Genomic DNA, 23381 nt, shown 5'->3' with positions numbered 1-23381 from the left:
AGGATGAGGCAGCACCAAATGTCCCTTCTGCAACCATTAAGAAGTGTTGTCAGATGTGGGAAGAAATACAAACTTTTATTGAAACGACTCGCCCAGAGAACACTGTAGTAGACCTTTGCATTATTCTTTTCAATGACAATGTGATGCCTCACTACAGAGACATCTTGCGAAGAAGGGAAAAACAATCATCAATGGACTGCTTTGTTGTAAGAAAATTGAGCAGTGAGTCACAACCAGGACCTAGTGGTATGCAGGCAAAATGTGCCAGAGAATGCACTCGAGAGGTCCTCACTGCCTGATGTTATAATGGAAGGGGACTCCCCTTCCAAACAGCAACACCTCTCCTCCTTTCCCCTCTTCACCATCTTCCATATGCCAACAGCAGGCATCAGCCAGAGTAGGTAATAACTTGAACATAGTTTGGTTGTGTAGATTTAGATGAATTAGGTATAAAATTTAGTTTGAAGTGATGTTTTTGGATAGTCAGGAACGGATTAATTCATTTCCCATTATTTCTTATGGGGAAATTAGCTTCGGTTTACGAGTTTTCAGATTACGAGCTGTCTCCAGGAACGGATTAAACTCTTAAACTGAGGCACCCCTGTATATATCAATTATAAAAGTTGTGAGGGTTCCACCCCTGGTGCAAGTGTAGGGACCCATAGTCTCGGAGAAAAAATAAAGAGTATTCAGAGAAGACCTTGTGGATTCTCACTGATCACTTTAATATTTTCTTCTCCTACCACCCCTACCACAGGGAAGCCTACTGTCCGCTCGGTCTACCACAGGGGGAGCTGGTCGACCGAGCGGACAGCACGCTGGACTTGTGATCCTGTGGTCCCGAGTTCGATCCCGGGCGCTGGCGAGAAACAATGGGCAGAGTTTCTTTCACCCTGTCCCTGTTACCTAGCAGTAAAATAGGTACCTGGGTGTTAGTCAGCTGTCACAGGCTGCTTCCTGGGGGTGGAGGCCTGGTCGAGGACCGGGCCGGGGGGGACACTAAAAGCCCCAAAATCGTCTCAAGATAGAATCTCAAGATAACCTATTCTTTTGTATATATATATATATATACATATACATTCATTTTTTTTTAATTTGTTATAAAAAAGTTGTTACATATAGGGTGCAAAGATGATTATCGTAAGTTATCGAGTTCCTCCAGCTCCTCAGATGGTGAGCAGGAACCCTGAACCCTATATATATAGTATATATAATTATATATACTGTATATAATGATATATATATATTTATAATATATATAGGGGGTTACCATCTCTGGCTGTTTGTAGGGACCTTCAAGCCTCAAAATAGATGATATGCAGCACCAGGGGGGGAGCCTTGTCGGGCACTCATATGCACTGGCACAAATTGTCTTCTCTTACCACTCCTTATATATTTATATATATAGTAGACTTTATTATACAAGATTACATGATTACAAAAATTGGCCTCGACATATAAATAACACAACCAATACAAGTAAAACGAAAAACACACCAATGGGATACGTTAATAAATGTACTAAATTTATAATATATACATATATATTTAATACATATGGTGTGCCTAGCTGGCATGGGCGGACACGTGGAGGAGGCTCTTGTTTACTGAACGATTACCTAGTGACATCCTGACCTCATCGTGCCTAGCTCTAGCTTTCACAAGGTGCTGTATGAATATCCTGGGAAGGTGCAAGAGTGGCGGGAAGTGCCTAGAGTGTTTTATCTCAACAAAAACTAATCAAACAGGTGGGTTTACATTGTAGAACCTAACTGGAGTGAGGGTCATGCCGGTGCCCTGTGGGGCTCCCACAGTGAAGGTGAGGGGATGGGGTCACCCGTGTGCCAACGTGTGTTTATAGAAATACTTTTGGAAAAATTAAATAAAAAGTAAAAGGAGTTCCTCGACTCTTGGAAAATCAGAAATCGTGTTTTGAGTTAATCGAGCTTACAGTGTATCAGATTACTGTACAAGTACATGATTCATTCACCACTGGGCAGTGATATACAAGACAATTATACCAGTGTTTAACATCTCCCTGACCCCCTCTTTAAGCCGAGTGGTACCCGGTCACAACCCCCCCCCTCCCCTACCTGCCTGTCTCACCGAACCACTGCAACCCCACCTCCTCGCCCACCAGGTGACTGGGCTTCTCCCAGGCACCCATACATTGCAGCAGAGGAGCTCCAGCATATTTCAACAATCCTAAGTATTGTAGTACAGGTTGATGGTAGTGAGTGGTGTCCCAGAGAACATAAAGGTATAGTGCTCTTGAAAAATAGGTGAGATAACAGGAAAGTGCTAAGGGAAGTGAAAAATCGGATGAGAAAAAGTTGCCCTAGTGTTTACAGTGCAGAGAAGAACATTCAAGATGGCCACTGGCAAGGGGAAAAACAAAACAGAGCTTGATTTTGAGGGATTCAATGAAGAAAGCATTGATATTAGTAGTCTACATAACAAGTTGGTAAATTTAGATACTATAGTGAACTCTCATGTAGAAATAATTAGTAAATTGAAAGAAAGTAATGACCATTTGAATAGCAAAGTTTTATGTCTTGAGGGTTTAGTGAAAGACTTGCGCAAGGATAAGAATCAATTGGAAACAAATTGCAAAGCCATGGAAGAAGAAAATAAACTCATAAAAATAGCTTTGGAAGAAGTTAAAGTCAATTTAAACATAAATGACTACAATAGGTTAGGGAAGGAAATTCAACAGGAGAAACAGCTTTTGTCAGCACAGATGGAGGAAGTTACACAGGGAATAGAACAGTGCAAGAAAGATATGCAACTCACTTATGCACAAGTGGCCAAGGAGAAGGAAAAAATAGAAGAAGCAGTAAAGGAAGTCAAACACTGCAGCAACCAAGATAAAACAAACATTAGGCTAGAAGTGAGGAAAGAATTGGCATCTAACCCGAAGTTGGTGCAAAACACAGTTGATCGGAGTAAGTCCCTGATCATTTTTGGCTGCAAAGAAAAGGCGATTACATCTAGGTCAGAAAGAGCTGTAGAAGAAGCTAAAGTAGTAGATAAAATTGTTGGCCTCGTGGAAGGTCTTACAAACAGAGAGAATATGTGCGACTACAGGAGAATAGGCAGGTACGTAAAAGGGAAAGATCGACCTTTGAGGATCACCATAAACGGTGCCAAACAGATGGAAGAAGTACTAAGGAATGCTAGAAAATTGCAAAGGGATGAGGATGGGAAAGGGTGGTCGTTAAGACGAGATCTTTCAAAAGAAGATAGAGAGAAGCTGAAACTGAACCTCGCCGAGGCAAAACATTTAAATGAGAGCAGGAATGAAGAAGAAATAAATTCTTTTTTTCTACAAAGTGATAGGGGTAGGCAAACCAGTAAAGTGGTACATAAAGGCAAACCAACAAAATCAATAGAGAGAGGGGGAGTGAAGAATAAGGAGAGGGGGAACAAGTTCCTGAAGATTGCATACACCAACATAGATGGAGTGAGATCGAAGATACTGGAGTTAAGTGATGTAATACAGCTGTAGACACCAGACATTGTTGCACTCACGGAGACAAAACTTGAAGATGTAATTTTAAATAAGGTCATATTCCCAAGGGGCTACTCAATTTGGAGACGGGACAGAAAAATTAGGAAAGGCGGTGGCGTTGCTGTGCTGGTAAAAGAACACCTAAAGGTGAAGGAAATAATGACTGCCAATCCACAAGAAGTTGACATAATAGCACTAGAGATCTGCTATGAGGATGATAAACTAATGATGATAAATGCATATAGTCCACCGCCAAGCAGCACATGGTCAAAGGAGGAGCTAGATAGTAAACGTGAAGGTCTTATAACAATAATGAGAGAGATTATAGCGAGAGCGGATAACGATAGATCACGACTGTTGATAGTCGGTGACTTCAACTTGAAATCCATAGACTGGGAAGCATATGAAGCTAAAACAGAAGATTTTTGGACCTGTAAATTTGTAGACCTCATCCTGGAAACATTCTTGTATCAACATGTTAAACAAGCTACGAGGATGAGGGAAGGGGACGTTCCCTCCATGCTAGATTTGATATTTACCAGGGAGGAGGAAGAGATATTTGACATTCAGTACCTTCCTCCCTTGGGTAAAAGTGACCATGTCTTTTTGGGAATAAAGTATGCAATGCGTTATAAGCTGGAAGAAAATAAGGAGGTTGAAGCAGTTGAAAAACTAGACTTCAGGAGAGGACATTATGGTGACCTTAGAAATTTTTTTAGTGAGTATAATTGGACAGACTTGATGCTAGGCAAGGAAGTGAATGAGATGTATGGCAAGTTTTGTGAAATATATGATAAAGGCACAAAAAAATTTATACCAAAACAGAGATGCAGAACTAGGAAACAGGATTGGTTCAATAGAAATTGCGAGAGGGCTAGAGACCGAAAGACACAAAAATGGAATCAATACAGGAAGAGGCCGAACCCCCAAACATACCAGCGATACAAAGATGCGAGAAACAATTACACGGCAGTGAGGAGAGAGGCAGAAAGAAATTTTGAAAAAGGGATTGCGGACAAATGTAAAACAGAACCAGGTCTATTCTATAAATTCATAAACAACAAATTGCAGGTAAAGGATAATATTCAGAGGTTGAAAATGGGAAATAGATTCACGGAAGATGAAAAGGAAATGTGTGAAACACTAAACGAAAAGTTCCAAAGTGTGTTTGTACAAAATGAAATCTTTAGGGAACCAGATACAATAAGAATTCCAGAGAACAACATAGAACACATAGAGGTGTCTAGAGACGAAGTGGAAAAAATGCTCAAGGAGCTCGGTAAGAACAAAGCAGCTGGCCCAGATGGCGTTTCACCTTGGGTTCTGAGAGAATGTGCATCTGAGCTCAGCATTCCACTTCACCTGATCTTTCAGGCATCCCTGTGTACAGGAATCGTAGCAGACGGGTGGAAACAGGCTAACATAGTTCCAATCTACAAAAGTGGCAGCAGGGAAGACCCCCTCAATTATAGACCTGTATCATTGACAAGTGTAATAGTGAAAGTATTGGAAAAACTAATCAAAACTAAATGGGTAGAACACCTAGAGAGAAATGATATAATATCAGACAGACAGTATGGTTTTCGATCTGGAAGATCCTGTGTATCGAATTTACTCAGTTTCTATGATCGAGCCACAGAGATATTACAGGAAAGAGATGGTTGGGTTGACTGCATCTATCTGGACCTAAAAAAGGCTTTCGACAGAGTTCCACATAAGAGGTTGTTCTGGAAACTGGAAAATATTGGAGGGGTGACAGGTAAGCTTCTATCATGGATGAAAAATTTTCTGACTGATAGAAAAATGAGGGCAGTAATCAGAGGCAATGTATCGGAATGGAGAAATGTCACAAGTGGAGTACCACAGGGTTCAGTTCTTGCACCAGTGATGTTTATTGTGTACATAAATGATCTACCAGTTGGTATACAGAATTATATGAACATGTTTGCTGATGATGCTAAGATAATAGGAAGGATAAGAAATTTAGATGACTGTCATGCCCTTCAAGAAGACCTGGACAAAATAAGTATATGGAGCACCACTTGGCAAATGGAATTTAATGTTAATAAATGTCATGTTATGGAATGTGGAATAGGAGAACATAGACCCCACACAACCTATATATTATGTGAGAAATCTTTAAAGAATTCTGATAAAGAAAGAGATCTAGGAGTGGTTCTAGATAGAAAACTATCACCTGAGGACCACATAAAGAATATTGTGCAAGGAGCCTATGCTATGCTTTCTAACTTCAGAATTGCATTTAAATACATGGATGGCGATATACTAAAGAAATTGTTCACGACTTTTGTTAGGCCAAAGCTAGAATATGCAGCTGTTGTGTGGTGCCCATATCTTAAGAAGCACATCAACAAACTGGAAAAGGTGCAAAGACATGCTACTAAGTGGCTCCCAGAACTGAAGGGCAAGAGCTACGAGGAGAGGTTAGAAGCATTAAATATGCCAAAACTAGAAGACAGAAGAAAAAGAGGTGATATGATCACTACATACAAAATAGTAACAGGAATTGATAAAATCGACAGGGAAGACTTCCTGAGACCTGGAATTTCAAGAACAAGAGGTCATAGATTTAAACTAGCTAAACACAGATGCCGAAGAAATATAAGAAAATTCACCTTCGCAAATAGAGTGGTAGACGGTTGGAACAAGTTAAGTGAGAAGGTGGTGGAGGCCAAGACCGTCAGTAGTTTCAAAGCATTATATGACAAAGAGTGCTGGGAAGACGGGACACCACGAGCGTAGCTCTCATCCTGTAACTACACTTAGGTAATTACACTTAGGTAATTACACTGCCCACACAGGGCTTTTTTGCAGACACATGTTACCCTCCAGGCACTTAAAACATGGCACAGGTCACAGCAGGCATTCTGGTTCCTTTCCCAGAGCACTTCAGACACGAACTGAGGTGTGAGGGGCCGGCACATGGGTCCAGGGCTCCCCCATCCCTCTCCCAATGAGGGATGGGCTGCGCGGTTGCAGTGAATAACAATTGCTTGTTTGCTAGTTTTCCGATTTCTTTTGTGGTTTTATTTCTCTTTTCAATCTTGTGTTTTTACAATTTCTACCATGTGGGGTTTGTTTTGAGATGCCTACCTTTCTGGGTGCCTAACCCCGATTGATGGCAGATAAGGAATACCCCCAAATACAAGAGGGGTCGCCTTATCCACTGTGCTGTGCTGTGCTGGCCGAGAAAACTTGTTTGCCGATTACTGTACCAACCGAGAAAACACTTTTTAATTTTTTCGTACACGGTCAAAACGCGAGCGCATTAGGTTGGGTACGAAATGGACCCCTGGGACCTCCAGTGAGAGGCAGCCATCTTGAAAAAACCAGCGTTGAATGTAATGAAATGCCATTTTCTAGGTGAGACCCAGAGGCTCCCCGGAGCTATCCAGGCTGATATGTATATCATTAGACTTTGGCATCAGTGTAGATGGAGTTCTAGGCCTACCGGGGAGCACGAGCCAGAACCTGGCCCCCTCAGAAAGGCACGAGGAGCAATGGCCAATATAAATGCACATATGATTTGGAGCATTCTATGTCTGCCATCGACTGGGCCAGGCACCCAGAAAAGTAAGTGCCTCAAAACAAACCCCTATTCTGTTTAAAATGACGAAAATAGACAAATGAGCGGACAGAACTACCCAAATGAAAATGAGCAAATGAACATGACATCACACGAGCCACGCCACATGTCTGCGCAGCTCTTCCCCCTCCTCGGGAGAGGAAAGGGGGAGCCCCAGATCCAACATGCCAGAGATCCCCCACCAGTTCTGGGGATGGATGTCAAAACACAAAAAAACGCCGACCGGGGGAGAGGGGGGGGGTTGCCGGGAAGCCTCCGGGTCTCACCCAGAAAATGACGTTTCATTACATTCAACGATGGTTTTCTGTGGAAAGCCCCTTCGGCTCCCCAGAGCTACATCACCAAAGACAAAAACTAGAGGGATTTACCCGGGAGGCGGTCGGTGCTCGCACCTCAACTCTGCGCAGAGTTGAGACAACGGGCTGCAACCGCTGACCCAAAGTGACTCAAGCATTACTAGGCCCAGGAACATTTACGAGGTAACATGCAGCCAGTACCCTGTTTGACCACCAAAAACCCTGTGCCCGAATGTCAGCCCAAGATATGTAACTGAAAACAGCAGCAGCAAGAGCAGCAAACTTACGAACGTTGTGGGCATGGGAATAGACCGCAGGCTGGCTGGACCGAATAACCCTGCAGACAACCCGAGAGACCCGAACCCACAAACAGGGAAGAAGGGAAACCAGATCAACCCAAAGTGCGTCCCCAGCCACCGAGGCCGTGGCGCACAAATAACAGCGGAGCGTCACAACCGGACACAACACATGATGAACCCCCGGCCTGACTAACCAAACATCAACAACCCAAGGACCCCTCCGGAAAGCAGCAGTCTCATTCTTCGCCAGAAAAAAAGGAGACGGCTGCAAACAAACAAACCTATCACCACGGCCAAAAGAGTAAAAACCCCTGCGCTGGAGGAGAGCATGAAGCTTCCCAACCCGACCCCCAGAGGCTAATGCCAACAAGAAAAAGAGCCTTCAAAAAACAATCCTGAACTGAAGGGGCCACAACAAAACAAGACGACAAATACGAGAGCACCCTGTCCAAGGACCAGGATGGCTCAGGTGGCGCACGAGTAGGCCAGAGTTGAAACAACACACAAGACAACTTGCGAAACGGCACAGAAGTAACATCTATACCGAAAGCAAGCTGCAGCGGCTCCGCCAGTGCCGCACGATACGAGGCGACAGTATTCAGCATCAGATGACGGTCCTGAAACAGCCAAAAGAGAAAGGACAAAACAATCTTGACTGAAAGTGAAGAACAGCGACAGAGAGACAAAAAGAACTGGAAGGACCGCCAAGAAACTTCATGCTGTCACCGAGATGAAGCCCACAGGTGGGACACCATCAAAGAAGCCACATGAACACCATAGAGATGGTGACAGACTCGAGTCAAAAACTCAAGACGCAAAGACTCAAGAAGAAGACCGAACCAGTCTCGTAACGGACTGGATCAATCTGCTGATACAGGCAGAGCCGTGGGAAAACCTCCGGGTTCAGACACCAAGCAAGCAGCACCTGAAACCAAGGCTGGGCTGGCCACCATGGTACCAGAAGAACTACTCTTCCTTGGTAAATCTCCAAGCGAGCCAAGACCTGGAGCAACAGCTGAACTGGGGAGGAAGAGGTACAGGAACCCCCCACCTCGACCAGTTCTGCTGAAAGGCATCGACTCTGACGACCTCGCAGTCGAGGAAGGGCGCCACATATACCGGAAGCCTTCTCGACCACGCCGACGTGAAGAGGTCCACCTCCGGGTGCCCGAATGTCTGGCAGAGCCAACTAAACGTGTCGGCGTCGAATGTTCATTCCGTGGACAGGGGAAGGAACTGGGACAGGCCATTCGCCAGGACGTTGGACACCCCCCGGACGTGAACGGCCAGGAGAGCCACCTCCGGGAACTCTGCAGATGAGTCACCCATAGCGACCAGCGCCAAAGAGCCAAGGACGGCATTGAATCCTCACAGTTCAGTACAACAAGAGAATCCGGAGTTGGAGCCACCCGACCAAGCCACAATCACATCAGCCGAAGAACTGGTGGTTGGGTCGCTGGCGTGGTGGGTCTGGGGCTCCCCCTTCCCCCCTCCCGGGAAGGGGGGAGCTGCGCAGACATGTGGCGTGGCTTGTGTGATGTCATGCTCATTTGCTCGCTTTCATTTGCGGAGTTCTGTCCACTCGTTTGTCTATTTTCGTCGTTTTAACCAGAATAGGGGTTTGTTTTGAGGCGCTTACCTTTCTGGGTGCCTGGCCCGGTCGATGGCAGACATAGAATGCTGCAAATCACATGTGCATTTCTATAAGCCATTGCTCCTCGTGCCTCTCTGAAGGGGCCAGGTTCTGGCTCATGGTCCCCGGTAGGCCTAGAACTTCATCCACACTGTTTGATGCCAAAGTCTAAGGATATACAGGTGGCGCACACACCTCTGGCATCCAAACACCTGTCGAACGCGGTGTTGAAAGATCGCTCTCCATCAGTGAAAATCTGACCTTATTGTTTCAAGAACATAAGGGGGTCATGATATTGATGAAGCTGGGCACAATAAGGATCTAACACAACAGTCAGTTGCAAGTGATACAGCACCAATGAGGACGATACAGCGAGCATATCCAGTTGTAGCCGAGTGCCACCTATGCTCACCCGTGTTATCTCCAATTTTTATAGCTGATACATAGATGAATCGATGATGATGCATCTGATACAAGCAGCATAGATGAACATTGTTAGTGTTTTCCATTGATCTTTTCAAGAATTACTGAATCTCTTCCAGAATGACAATCTCTTCCAGAATACCTGAATCTCTTTCAGAATGTCTTACAAAGCGATCTTTTCAAGACTACCTTATACTTCACAAGCTTGGCTACTTACCACCTACAGGTACTAAAGCCAAGAGTGTACATGAATATCTTATTTGCAATCACACAGAACAGAGAAACAGATAGCAAAAATCTGTTTGTGCCTGGTGCATCGAAAGCGAAGTCACGCTGTGTACCATCTTTATCTTGAGATTATCTTGAGATGATTTCGGGGCTTTAGTGTCCCCGTGGCCCGGTCCTCGATCAGGCCTCCACCCCCAGGAAGCAGCCCGTGACAGCTGACTAACACCCAGGTACGTATTTTACTGCTAGGTAACAGGGGCATAGGGTGAAAGAAACTCTGCCCATTGTTTCTCGCCAGTGCCTGGGATCGAACCCGGGACCACAGGATCACAAGTCCAGTATGCTGTTTGCTCGGCCGACCAGCTCTCTGAATTGGAGCTGGTCAGAACAATTCTTGACCATGAATTGTTTTGTTGCTTATCACTCGCTTCCGAAGTACTGAGTATGTAATACAGTGTGATACTGTGTAAATAGTGTGTGAAAATGTACATATTGTAATTTTAGTTAATTTTAAACAAGTAATATTGCGAAATAAACATTTACAGGTATTGTGAACACATTACCGACACATGTATCACAGTTCCATGGAACATTATGAACGTTCTAATGTATACATATTGTAAAGGAAACAAATATGCATCATATACAATAAAAAAATAAAACTGCATTGGAAATACATAAAACAAATAATTGAAAATATATTTGTGGCAATTTGCAGTGCTTGAATGGCTCACGTGACCACCTCTGGGAGCTTCACGCACGACCGCTCGGCAAATGATGACGTCACATGCCCCCTTCTCCACGTTTCCTCAGCCAAATTAAGTGGAATTTATTAGTTTTTTTACATGTAGGTGTTCAGGGAAGGGAATTTATCATTTTACAAAGATCAAAAACTCTTTTTGGAAACACTTGATTTTTGGCACAAAGGGAGAATGTCACAATAAACACAGCGCATCACAGTGGTTACGCCATTGCTGTGTGCGCCTCTCTGAAGGGACCAGTTTCTGGCTCTGGTCCATGGTAGGCAGGATTCCATTGACTGAAGCTCCAGACTAATATAGCATATATCAGTCCTATAGCTCCAGGGAGCCAAAGGGGCTCCACACAGAAAATAAATAGAAAGTTTCCTTTTGCAAACAGAGTGGTAGACAGATTGAACAAGTGAGAAGGTGGTGAATGCCACACCATCAGTAGTTTCAAAGCATCATATGACAAAGAGCACCAAGAAGATGGGACACCACAAGTGTAAGTCTCATCATGTAACTACACTTGGGTAATTACAACACTCATGCTCATGGAAACAGGAGACATGCAAAAAATAAATAAATAAATAAATAAATGAATAAAAAGAACAAGAGAGAACATCTGAAAATCGAGAGAAAACTGGGACCTCAAACCCCAGCCAGGAAGGAGAGACCGATCCAAACACAAATGAGACCAGAACCAGTCTAGGTGAAGACCCGTCACGAAGCAGAAGCCAGAGCACATTTCCCCACACTGCAGTCTGGAAATGCCCATCACCCAATTACCATTAGGTACCTACTTCTTGTCATTCAGCTGCTTGCTTTGCTGTGCTTATACTTTTTGTATGTTTTCTCATTTTTGATATGATCTCTGATCTCCCAGCTCAAATAATTTTATCACGAGAATTGGATTCTGGTCCTGGCTGCCAGTAGGCAGGAGTGGATCTCAGAGGCCTAGTACCATTTTCCTAAGGCATGGCTTGACCAGTGCTAATCTTCGGGGAGATGCTGAAGGCTTCCCTCCTAGAAATCTTAGAAAAACAACCAAATGTCTTGCCCCTGACTGTAAATGTGTTTACACGTGGTTAGGAAGGTAATTTTGGAAGCCACCTGGAGCCCCTATCACCACAAACACAATCACCACTTTTGGCTTCAAATGCTTATTTTCTAATCTATTGTGTTATAATCAAAAACACTATATAAACTCTAATAATATCCTTTATTCTGCAAGGTCAGTAACACTGGCAATTAGTGGGTGAAGAGGGGGGTGGGGTAAAATGATCAAAGACATTTTTTCCAAAGATGACAGGTCATCATCAGAGGAGCTACCAAACCTCAGATGATAAAAAGAAACAACTCTTAAAAAGTTAGCATTCTGGCCCCATTGCCGAATGTTTACTCAAACTTTCCAGGTCTCTTGGAGCCCCACTCAGCAATGCCTTAAATGATAAGAGGAATAACCAGTGAACATTGTAACCAAACCAGGTGCCCAAAATAGTTGGGATGGAAGGCTGAAGCACTTACACAAAAAATGGAATGGGTAACTCCAGACAGCACGAAAGACCACAGCCCACAATGAAGGCAGGAAGAAAACCAGAGGGATATAAAACCATACCTGGAGAAGAGCCTGAGTAAGCCCTGGGAAGGAATTGACCTTCCCTAGGATATTACTCCAGGCTAATGTCTTCATGCCCATAGCAGGAGCAACAGAGTACACGAACCACCGAAGGCGTGGAACCCCCTGTCGAAATCCAGTGGAACTAAATAAGTGTAGCTGCCAAGAAGCGTGGTTCCTAGGCCAACTACATGCAGGCAACCAGGGGAAGGAAACCAACATGCACAGTATGCAGAAGAAGAGGCGAGCTGCACTGGCAGAGGCGGAACAGGGGTAGGGACGACAACGTGACCCAAACTTCCAACAGTGAGGGAGAAAACATCCCTGATGCACTGGAAATCAACACTAGTTATACCAGCTAATATACAAATATGCAGGACAATCCACATATCCATGAGACATAAAATAAGGGCAGCAGGCTCCCAGACAATACTACTGCTACCTACAGTGAAGGTTCAGCTAAAAGGACTTCTGGAAGTGTGTACCCCAACCTCATCCATAAAACTATTTCCACACCTTACATCATTATGGAACTGAATGAGAAAAATTCCAAGAGTGTTGAGACAACTCGGATATGTATTTTCAATTGCCATGGAAATTAACGGAATGACATATTATCCAAAATCTTAGCTGAGGTTCTCAAGGTTGTCTATATAAGGCAGGAGAACATACTGTCAATGAGCTTGCACTGCATGCAAGTCTTTTACAAGCATATTCCATGACCATGTACAATACTAAAAAGTTTGAAAAAGCACTGTAATTAGATCACTGAGGCATTAAATAAGCCAAAACTAGAAGATTGAAGAAAAAATGAAGTGATATGATGGCTACGTATAAAACAGTAATGGGAATCAACAAAATTGAGAGGGATGAATCCCCGAGACCTGGAACTTCAAGAACAAGAAGTCGTAGATTTAAACTAGCTAAACAAAGCTGCTGAAGAAATATAAGAAAATTCACTTTTGCCAACAGGGTGGTAGATGGTTGGAACAAGTTAAGTGAGGTGAGTGGTGCAGGCTAAAACCATTAGTAGTTTTAGAGCATTATATGACAGTGCTGGGAAGATGGTACACCACGAGTGTGGCTTTCATCCTGTAACTACACGTAGGTAATTACTACTCTTGTAACCTGATCACAAAGTGGAAGTAAAATTAATTAGGACACAACTAATGAAAATTATATAGAAGAGAATAATGAGGTACAGGTCTTGGACAACCTTTTGTGTGGAAAATTATTAAGTTAAAGGTAGATCTAAACTTGACTTCTATGAAACAATAATTTGATTGCTAATGATTAAATACCTGAAATTCTAGTACAGAAGCCATTTTTTCTCTTCTATGAAAAATAAAATATACATGATGATAGTACTATATATGCTGTATAGTATAGCCTAAAACCATAAACAGCAATGCTTCTGTTACCTTGAAATATTCCATGTTGAAAATGATGTCAAGTACATTGATCACTAACTGGTTTGGACTTTAGTATAGTAATTTGAATATCTGGGTAACTTATCCAAAATTGAGAGGTGTTTGGCATTCTCTTGATTCCAATAAAGCCCTCCCCCAAGATAGGGGAGCTGGAGAACCACCAACATAAGACTACTCTGAATCTGCTGGCATGAACACCAAGGGAGCAGAAATGGATCTGTCTCCAGCATTACCTCCTCCAGAATTTACAGGGTCTTGAGGCGGATATCACAAATGCAGTCTTGAAGTTTCAAAAGAAACAAAACATGAACCACCCCACACATGACAATGTCCCAGGTTCCCATAGAAGCCAGAGTGTTATGGGTGGTAGCAGGCATGTGTAGTGAATGTTGGTTGGCTGGACCCCCAGATGACCCATGCTGCCACCTGGTGGCATTGACTCATTGCATCGACACATGTTGTGTATTGACGCAATGACTGTTTACCACTGGCAACTACTACTAGCTTTGTTTTCTTTCGTTTCTCTTTCTAATCAAGATTACTGGTTTGTTTTGCTTCGTTTGTACTTTCCAGGTGATTTTTCATTATTCTGGCTTGATCTCTCATCCCTATGCTTTCCTCGCCTGTACGAGTGCGCACCAGATTCTGTATGTGATGTTCATCAGGCCTGAAAGCATTGTGGGTGTGTCTGTGGTACCAGAGGCTAATGCACCAGGAAGCAACTGAGAGGCCAGCCCATTAAGAGAATATACCTGTAATGCATGATTTATTTGCTAAAACTTACATTACTTATAACTATCTATTAATTCCCATAAAATACAAACCAGTTGTGAGGATTTGACAAGATGACAATATATTATGAGTCTGCTAGTATGCTCAGTATCTTACTCAAGCACACATTTGGTTACCTTTCATCAACCACTACCTCAATCCATCTACCAAACTCTGGATTACACAGCACTCAATAAAAGTCAGCTTGAGACATGACAATGTCGCTCACCAATCATCCCACCGTGCTTGCCCAACTCCTTGTAAATGAGGTACATGGAAACAGAACCTAGGCAAGTAAGGAGCTTAATTGTAAGAATTTCCAACATAATATGGCTGAATTTTGTATAAAATAATTACTACTTTTGTTACACGTAAAAAATAATTATTCCATTATACTACAACTTCATGATTTTAACAATAGGACCAGTCGAGTCTAATAAACTAAAAAATTATGAGAAACATGTAATAAAAAGCATTACTGTATTTTGTTACCAATTCTAAAGTGAGTGAAAAAAGCTAGCTATGAACGTAATGAAATGCTTCTGTTTGGTAGAGCACCAGTGGGTCTCTGTAGGTTTCTCGCTGAGATTACTCCATATTATGAAGTTACATGAGTCGTGAGAATTCTGTTTGGCCTACTGAGAACCAGCGCTAGAATTTGACCCCCATCATATAGGTGCAGAGAGCAAATAACATGCTGCCATTTTACTTTGAAAACATCCAGAAAGTCAGCAAAACTTTACAGATAATTGCTGGGTTCACGAGAACCCAAACCTTAACACTGCCAAACAACTCCCCCAAAAAGATTCAATTGAAACAAAATAATTCAAAATGAAACAAAAATAATAACTAGAAGCTGTCCTTAATTCACCAGACGCTGTCTGACCCGGTGTCCTTAGGGCCTTGCCTCAAGACCTGTTTGTTTCAGGTTGTCCATGGTGTCATATGCTCTGGGGTGCCTAAGACAACCCTTGGGCCAATGTTGTGTGTTTATTTGCAACTGTCTGCTATCTTTTATAATATGCATTGGGCTGTTATTCAATTTCAGGGGTTTTGGAGGTCTAATAAAGTGTTGGCTGCACGTTGCTTTGTTAAGGTGCAGTGGCCTCATTGGGCTTGTGGGGCTTTGGGCTATGTTAGGCAGCCCTTTTATTTTTTTTTCCCCTGGGAGGTTTTGGAATTCTGCTCTACTCTATGGTAAAAGCCACTGAGTGGCCCCTTTCAGAAACCTAGTATTGAATATTATTAAACGACTCTTTCTGGAATAACCCCAGTGGCTCCCTAGTGGCTCCCAATCTCCTTTCAGGTGTGTCAGAACACGTTTGGTTTTCTTTTGACTGAAGGAAGCTTGCCATGATGGAGCTAGGAGGCTCACCCCCCCCCCCCCCCAGTGCTGCCACCTGATGCTGAGCAGCTGAAGCAAGGAGGGTGTTAACTAGCTAAGTTAACCAGCAACTTAACTACTGATGGGGGTTATTTCATTTATGTCATTTCTTGGGTTTGTTTCATGCTTTGTTTACATTTGCCTTGCTGTGATCTGTTTTGATTTGCTCTAACTCTCTGGAGGATGATCTGTTCATACAGTCCTCTGCTCTCTCTGCCTATGAGGGAGAAAGGTTTTAACCCTTTGAGGCTGCTACCATCAGGGAGGCCATCCTGTTGCTTCTGGCCATCAAAATAGTGAGCTTCGTGTACTTTTGTTGGATCAGTGCTTCCTTAATGTTAAATCTTTCATATTGTTTTGTCAAACTACAGACACCATCTTTTCTGGTGAAGAATAGAACCTTTCTTTTCTGACTTCGTTCTTTCTTCTTTTGTTCATCATATCCTCTCTTCACATGCAAAGGCTTACGTAGAGTTGTGAAGAATCCATGTAGTGTCTGAACCCAATCATGTGGGATAGAAAGGCTAGCAATGGGGTTAGATTGAGGATAATGTCGAATCAGATCAGAGGAATCAAAGCTGGATTTGGCCATATGAGTGTCATTAGAATAATGGGGCCCAGAGTAACCCTCAACTTCATTAGAATGAGCAGCAGTAGCCAAATTAAAGAAACAAATAAACCACTTCCCAATGACTGCAGTTGATAAGCAGCACATTCATCGCAAATGCCTCCCAATCCGGGAATGGAGTGACATGCAGGAAGCTAACAACACCACTCCTGCACCAGAACCTCAACCACTGACCAAGCTGCGAATCAGTAACCACAGGTGCCCCAACATGACAGGAGGTTGAATTAGGATAAGAATAACAATCCTCAAAGAATAGAACTCTGTTGGAAATTGATCATGACGATAGTGTTAGGTTAGGAGACCAAGAAACAGTCAAAATGAATGGAAGGCTAGATGTATGCAATCTTACTGGTATCCCCACAATGAAGATTTGTTTTGACAGCAAAAAATTACTACCAGATTATACTAGAATATTATCCTACAATGAGCCAGTTCATTTAGCCTAAAAGGAAGTGGGACATCTCACACATATTGCTGGGCAAGAGTGCGAGGTCTGGCTCACTCCAACCCTTGGGTAGACTGGGGTGCCTTCTGAATTCAAGATAATTCACTTAAATGGGGACAAATTTGCCAATATATGAACCTTAATGGGGACTGAAAAGTCCTGAAAGGCAGTATTGCTAATTGGCACTTGTAGGGGGGTGAGTGGGGGGGTGAAGAGGGATTGCTTCCTGAAATGTTTCATAGCAGATTGGTCTCTCAATAATGGCTTGAGTTAGACTTAACACTGTGTCCCTTACCTTTACCTTACCTTGCTGTTACCTTGTGATGATTTTAGTGCTAAGCCCATGGGGCTTAGCGTCCCCGCGGCCCGGTTCTCAACCAGGCTTCCTCGTTGCTGGACTGGTCAACCAAGCTGTTGGATGCAGCTGCTCGCAGCCTGATGTATGAATCACAGCCTGGTTGATCAGGTATCTTTGGAGGATATCTCTTGCCCACATTTTACTCTTGATAATACCATTTGCAAAGATTATCATACTTTTTGAGGTTATGAGAGCCCTGCCAAGTGACACTGGCCAGGTGGTCCAAATAGCTTCTAGCTCAGGAAGCTTCCAGAGGGCCAAAGCTCAGAAAAAATAGAAATTCATCCAAAAGCAAGAAAAAATGGGCAGTCATTTAAAAATTCTGAATCAAACTTTTTGTCAAAATGATTTTCTCACCTGGTGCCCCTTTCCAGAAAGCCTTAGAGCCCTCTTCCTTCCAAATCTTCCTGGCAGCATCCAAAACTCCATTGTAAGTAGTTTGACCAGCACGAGCAGCTACTTGCAACCGGGTTTTGATAACATCAGCTGGAGTGGTTAAGGATGCAGCTGGGATACCACCTACATGGGGGCAAAAAAATAAAATTTTTTTAGAAGATTTAAAACGGGTAAAACACTGGCACTGATACAATATTGTTTTAAAGAAAATATGCACAAAATAATATCCAGTAAAAAATTATCGATATCCCATGCTTTGAAAGGTGTCATTATATATCCCTATACTACTGTATGTAACAAATTCTTAAAAAGGTCAATTGTGAAACATGTTAATAGCACTTCCTATAGAGTTATACATACCAATAGCACCAGCAATAAGAAGAGTTAGAGGAGTGTTATAACCATTTTCATCTGCTAGAAGACGTTTGGAGTGTGCATAAACAGGGAAATATATAGCAGAAAACGGGATATCTCGTAGCAAACAGGCACGTGCACCCTGAAAATGTTTCCTTATTAATATATTGTAACATGCAAATATTGCTCATGTCATTTCTCAAATATTGAATTTCATTTGCAAATTCTAACATCCTTGGGATGACTTCCATTTAAATGGGATGATTCTACTATTGTAATCAGTAACAATTCAAACAATTCATGATATAGATAATTTTGTAATAAGCACGGGTAACACCGATGGGATAACTTCAACTTGGAGAGCTATGTGACATGGACTGGGTACATGATTTATTGGTTGCCCAGGTTCCTTGACTAAATATCTCTTGCTTTGGAGGGAAAGGGAAGTGCTGTAGCAGCTACAATAGCCACAGCAACAGTAGCAGCTAAAACAACGTCCACACCTTTTCCCAGATCAAGCTACTTCTCCCTGCTCAGCTGGAACCCAATGAGAAAGCAGGAGTCACTTCTCCCACCAGTCTGATCACAACTGCTACAATAATGATCACCACAACAACAGACCCTCCCTTCAACACAACCATAACTGGCTACTCTCTCACAGCGTTAAAAAAAACTCAATAAACACCTTCAAAATATACGTCATCACCCAGGCTCTGACAAATATGTCGGGCTGCGAGCAGCTGCATCAAACAGCCTGGTTGACCACACTAACCAGGTTACCTGGTTATTGGTTATTGGTTATTGCCTGGTTCTCATTAAATATGCCAAAACTAGAAGACAGAAGAAAAAGAGGTGATATGATCACTACATACAAAATAGTAACAGGAATTGATAAAATCGATAGGGAAGATTTCTCGAGACCTGGAACTTTAAGAACAAGAGGTCATAGATTTAAACTAGCTAAACCCAGATGCCGAAGAAATATAAGAAAATTCACTTTCGCAAACAGAGTGGTAGACGGTTGGAACAAGTTAGGTGAGAAGGTGGTGGAGGCCAAGACCGTCAGTAGTTTCAAAGCGTTATATGACAAAGAGTGCTGGGAAGCCGGGACACCACGAGCGTAGCTCTCATCCTGTAACTACACTTAGGTAATTACACTTAGGGCCCATGGTACCCGAAAATCCGAAGAAAAATGGAATATTTACAAAAAATTACGAAAAATACTACAACGTTCTGGCAACACTGTGGTGCAAACCGTTTTATCTTATCTTGAAAAATAACGTAATTAGAGTCAAATTTCCCGCTGTAACTTTCGTGAATCTGGTCCTCGCGGCGTTGGTGCGCCGCGGGGTATTGTATCTTACGTTGTAGAAGTCTTATTTTTCGTAATAGCGTTGAAAATAACATGTTATGCATAAAATGAATATAAACTCACTCATTGGCAACAGTCAACAGTGAGAGAGAGGGTGGTACATGGCTCAGCCCCTCAGTCACTGTGTGTGTTTCAAAGGGAGTGGATGTATCGCTGACGCGCTCTCACAATATCTCCCAGAACTCATGCTATTTTTGCTATTTGTACTGCAATATGACTTACCAAACGAACAAGAGAAAAGCATTGAAAGCTAGATGCATGCGAGCTCTCCATAGAAGGTACGAGCTGGCCGCAATGCGTAAATCACACATTGTCACGAGTGAAGATCGTGACCGCGAGTATGAGTATCTTGTCGCGGCGCGTTACGCAACTCCAACTTTTACAACTAGATCTGTTCTCACAGCCTTTATTTATTATTCAATTTACATGAAACTTGCACATTATATGTAGAGTTTACGCCTCTAAAAACGGTAGTAATTTTTCTTATCTACATAGATTTATTGATTTTATAAATAATGATACACTTCATTTTGTTGCATACATTTTTGGGAAACTTTTAAAAATCTGTATTATTGCACTAAATACATCTGGGATAAAGATCTTACTACCAAATCTTTATTATATAGTAAGGTCATAGCTGAGTGTCGTAGAAATGATTTTGGTTCACAATTGTGGGCTGTGAAAGCAATTGAACATTGTTGATAAATTGTATAATTTTTTTTTTTTTCTCCTTCTCTATTTAGGCTGAGATGCTGAAACTTGGCCTAGGTGCAGCACCTTTCACATGTATCAGGATAATAAATTATGAATACCCTACAACAATTTTCTTATATCCTGGTACCATGGACCCTTAGGTAATTACTGTAACTCAAATGAAAATGTATATACAGTGGCACCTCGATTAACAAGTGGCTCTATCTATGAGCATTTTGAGTAATGAGCGAGCCACTCGCAGCAAATTTGTCTCTATAGACGAGCTTCACCTCTATTAAGGAGCAAAACTGCATGGGGCTTAGCGTCTCGCGGGTTCTCGAAAATTCTCGGACGCCTCCGACGCCTAGTGTTGTTGTTGTATCGTGGATGACAAGCATCCCTCTGCATTTATTTGTTTTTTTTTGTGGTTTTGTGACTACAATTTGTAACGCACAATGTCGCCAGAGAAGCTGCTTGCTAAAGATAGTGTTGTCAAGATGAAGACAGACAATTACTGTGGATTTGAAGAAGGAAATTATAGTAAAGCATGAGCGTGGTGTCTGTGTGACTGATCTCACAAGGGAGTATGGCAGGTTCTCATCAACAATTTGCACGATTAGTAAGGGGATGAGGAGGTAAGGGAAGGATGCTGCCTCTTCCAGTGAGATCAGGGAAGTGTTGGCAATGTTTGAAAAGGTGACCGCATTCTTCGGAAAGCTGCCCTGATAAAGCAGTGACAACCCGGTGTGTGAACATGTTTAATGACAATTTGCTGTCTCGTTTTTAGGAACATTCTAAAACAAAGACAAAAGCAATTGTCAATAGATATGTTCTTTGCAAAAGTAGAGAAAAGAAGAGCCATTGATAGTGAACCACAACCTGGTCCCAGTGGGATGAAATTCCCAAGAAGAGAGAGCCTGCCTGACTCAGGAGGTGAATTCTCCTTCCACACCATAACCTCTCTCCTCCTTCCCACCTCCCCATTGTCTCCCTCAAGCCAGCAACGACTCTTCATAAGGTAAAGTAAACATGAAAACAGTACAACAGAACATTATATATTTACATGGGCAGTATTATATTTACATTATAAAATGTCATACAAGTATGGATGCTTTTGGGAGTGGAACGGATTAAATTTATTTCCTTTATTTTAAATGGGGAAATTTGTTTCTTAAGACGAGTTTTCCACATAACGAGCTCGGTGCCAGAACAGATTAAAATCGTTAATCGAGTTGCCACTGTATTGCAAACAGCTATTGTATGTCTTTTAATGTCTATCATAAAGAGTAAAACACCATGTAAAAAGTCGAGACACCTGTATTTGTAGTCAAATTGTCTACACTACAGGTCCAATACCAGTAGAGCATTTTAATTTTGCATGCAGTATTGAAAAAAATGTACAGTGACACCTAAGCTTACTAATGCTCCTATTTACGAACTTTTCGGGTTAGGAGCCCAATTTCTTCGTAAAATTTGAATCGGGTTTCGAGCTTTGCCTCAGGTAACATAGTTTCTTGATACGCGTATGGGCGACCTAGCGTGTGGTTCCTGGTGGCACGGTCACCAGTGCTTCAGTTTACCAGTGCCTCCTGACTAGTGATGAGCGTGCTTGAATTCTTTGTAAAGAATTTCATAGTTTTTCGTTTTTGGGGGGTTTTGAATATAAAAGTAATTATTATATATCACACCATGGGTCCCAAGAAAGTCAGTGGTAAGATTCAACTTAAGAAAACAGCTGTGAGTAGAGGAAGTAGAGAATGTCCCTTCCTCATTAAGAAAATGTGTGAAGTATGGGGAAGAACTGCAAAGAACTGTTGAAAAAACTCACCCAGATACAGCTGTAACAGGCCATTGCATTGACCTTTTAAATGACAATGTGATGTCTCACTACAGACAAGTGTTAAAATGTAGGGAAAAACAAGTGTCTTTAGACAGATTCTTAGTAAGATAAGGAAGCAGTGAGCCACAACCAGGTCCTAGTGGTATCCCTGCAAAACGTAGGAGAGAGTACACCCCAGAGAAGTCATCACTGCCTAATGTTATAATGGAAGGGGGACTTCCCTTCCAAACAGTAACACCTCTTCTCCACCTTCTTCCCCCTCCCCTCCCCTCCCCTCCTCCTCGATGTCTTCCATACGCCAGCAAGAGTCATCAATAATGGTAAGCTGTAACTTGCACATACTATAGTACTAAATATTTGTGTGAATTAGGTATGAAATGTATTTTGAAGTTAAAATTTTTAGGAGTGTAGAACGGATAAATTAAATTTACATTATTTCTTATGGGAAAATTAGTTCCGGGTTGTGAATATTTCAGCTCACGAAACCATCTCTGGGAACGGATTAAATTCTTAAATGGAGGGGCCACTGCATGTGTGAAAAATAGTTTTAGATTACAGTATATCCTATCTCTTGTATGCCTTTCTGTTCCATTTGCACTTCTGTCTATTATGAGAGTTTTAACTACTATTACCTTTCTTTAATCACATGAGTATATTACTATTCTTTGTTGAGGCAGTCATGCCTGTTTGAGAATTTGTTATTCTTCCCATTTTTTTTCTTTTAATGTCTTCTGCATAAAGGATTTTTTTAGAAGGTTCTCTCTTAGATCTTCCGTAAAGAAGACATTTGAGAAAGATTTTGCAAGCTTCAGTAGTCTGTTGGTAAATTCTTTGTGGCAGCATTTTCATGCTTAGAACTATTTGTCAAGACATGTTTGCTAGGTCTCTTAATTTTTTCCAGACAGTTCTTTTATTGCTGAAATTGTATTTACTGACCAGTGGCTAGATTCACGAAGAAGTTATGCAAACACTTACGAACCTGTACATCTTTTCTCAATATTTGGCGGCTTTGTTTACAATTATTAAACAGTTAATGAGCTCTGAAGCACCAAGAGGCTGTTTATAACAATAACAACAGTTGATTGGCAAGTTTTCATGCTTGTAAACTGTTTAATAAATGTAACCAAAGGCATCAAAGATTGAGGAAAGATGTACACGTTCGTAAGTACTTGTGTAACTGCTTCATGAATTTAGCCCCAGCTTTCTATTATATCTTTTGAACATACTGTATTATATGTACATATTAAAGTACGTCTGAACATTATAGGCTTGTGATCTGAGCATGTAGTATCTGTGATGATAATGTCTCCAATTATTCTTGTCTTGTTAAGATCAAATTGAGAGCCTTTTTCTTC

The 23381-nt window shown here is 42.0% G+C and overlaps 1 protein-coding gene across 1 annotated transcript in view; it reads right to left on the bottom strand.

Annotated features, from left to right (window-relative positions):
- aralar1 (calcium-binding mitochondrial carrier protein aralar1) overlaps nt 1-23381 on the bottom strand; it is a 101025-nt gene that overhangs the window by 12919 nt on the left and 64725 nt on the right. Inside the window, exons 11-12 of the mRNA XM_069313738.1 lie at nt 18128-18263; nt 17729-17890 (exon numbers count right to left, since the gene is read on the bottom strand). Of these exons, the coding sequence (XP_069169839.1) occupies nt 17729-17890; nt 18128-18263 (298 nt within the window). The remainder of the gene's footprint in view (nt 1-17728; nt 17891-18127; nt 18264-23381) is intronic.

The sequence above is a fragment of the Procambarus clarkii genome, chromosome 76, assembly GCF_040958095.1.
Source record: "Procambarus clarkii isolate CNS0578487 chromosome 76, FALCON_Pclarkii_2.0, whole genome shotgun sequence".
NCBI lineage: Eukaryota > Metazoa > Arthropoda > Malacostraca > Decapoda > Cambaridae > Procambarus > Procambarus clarkii.
This window is presented reverse-complemented; position numbering and strand designations above follow the sequence as displayed.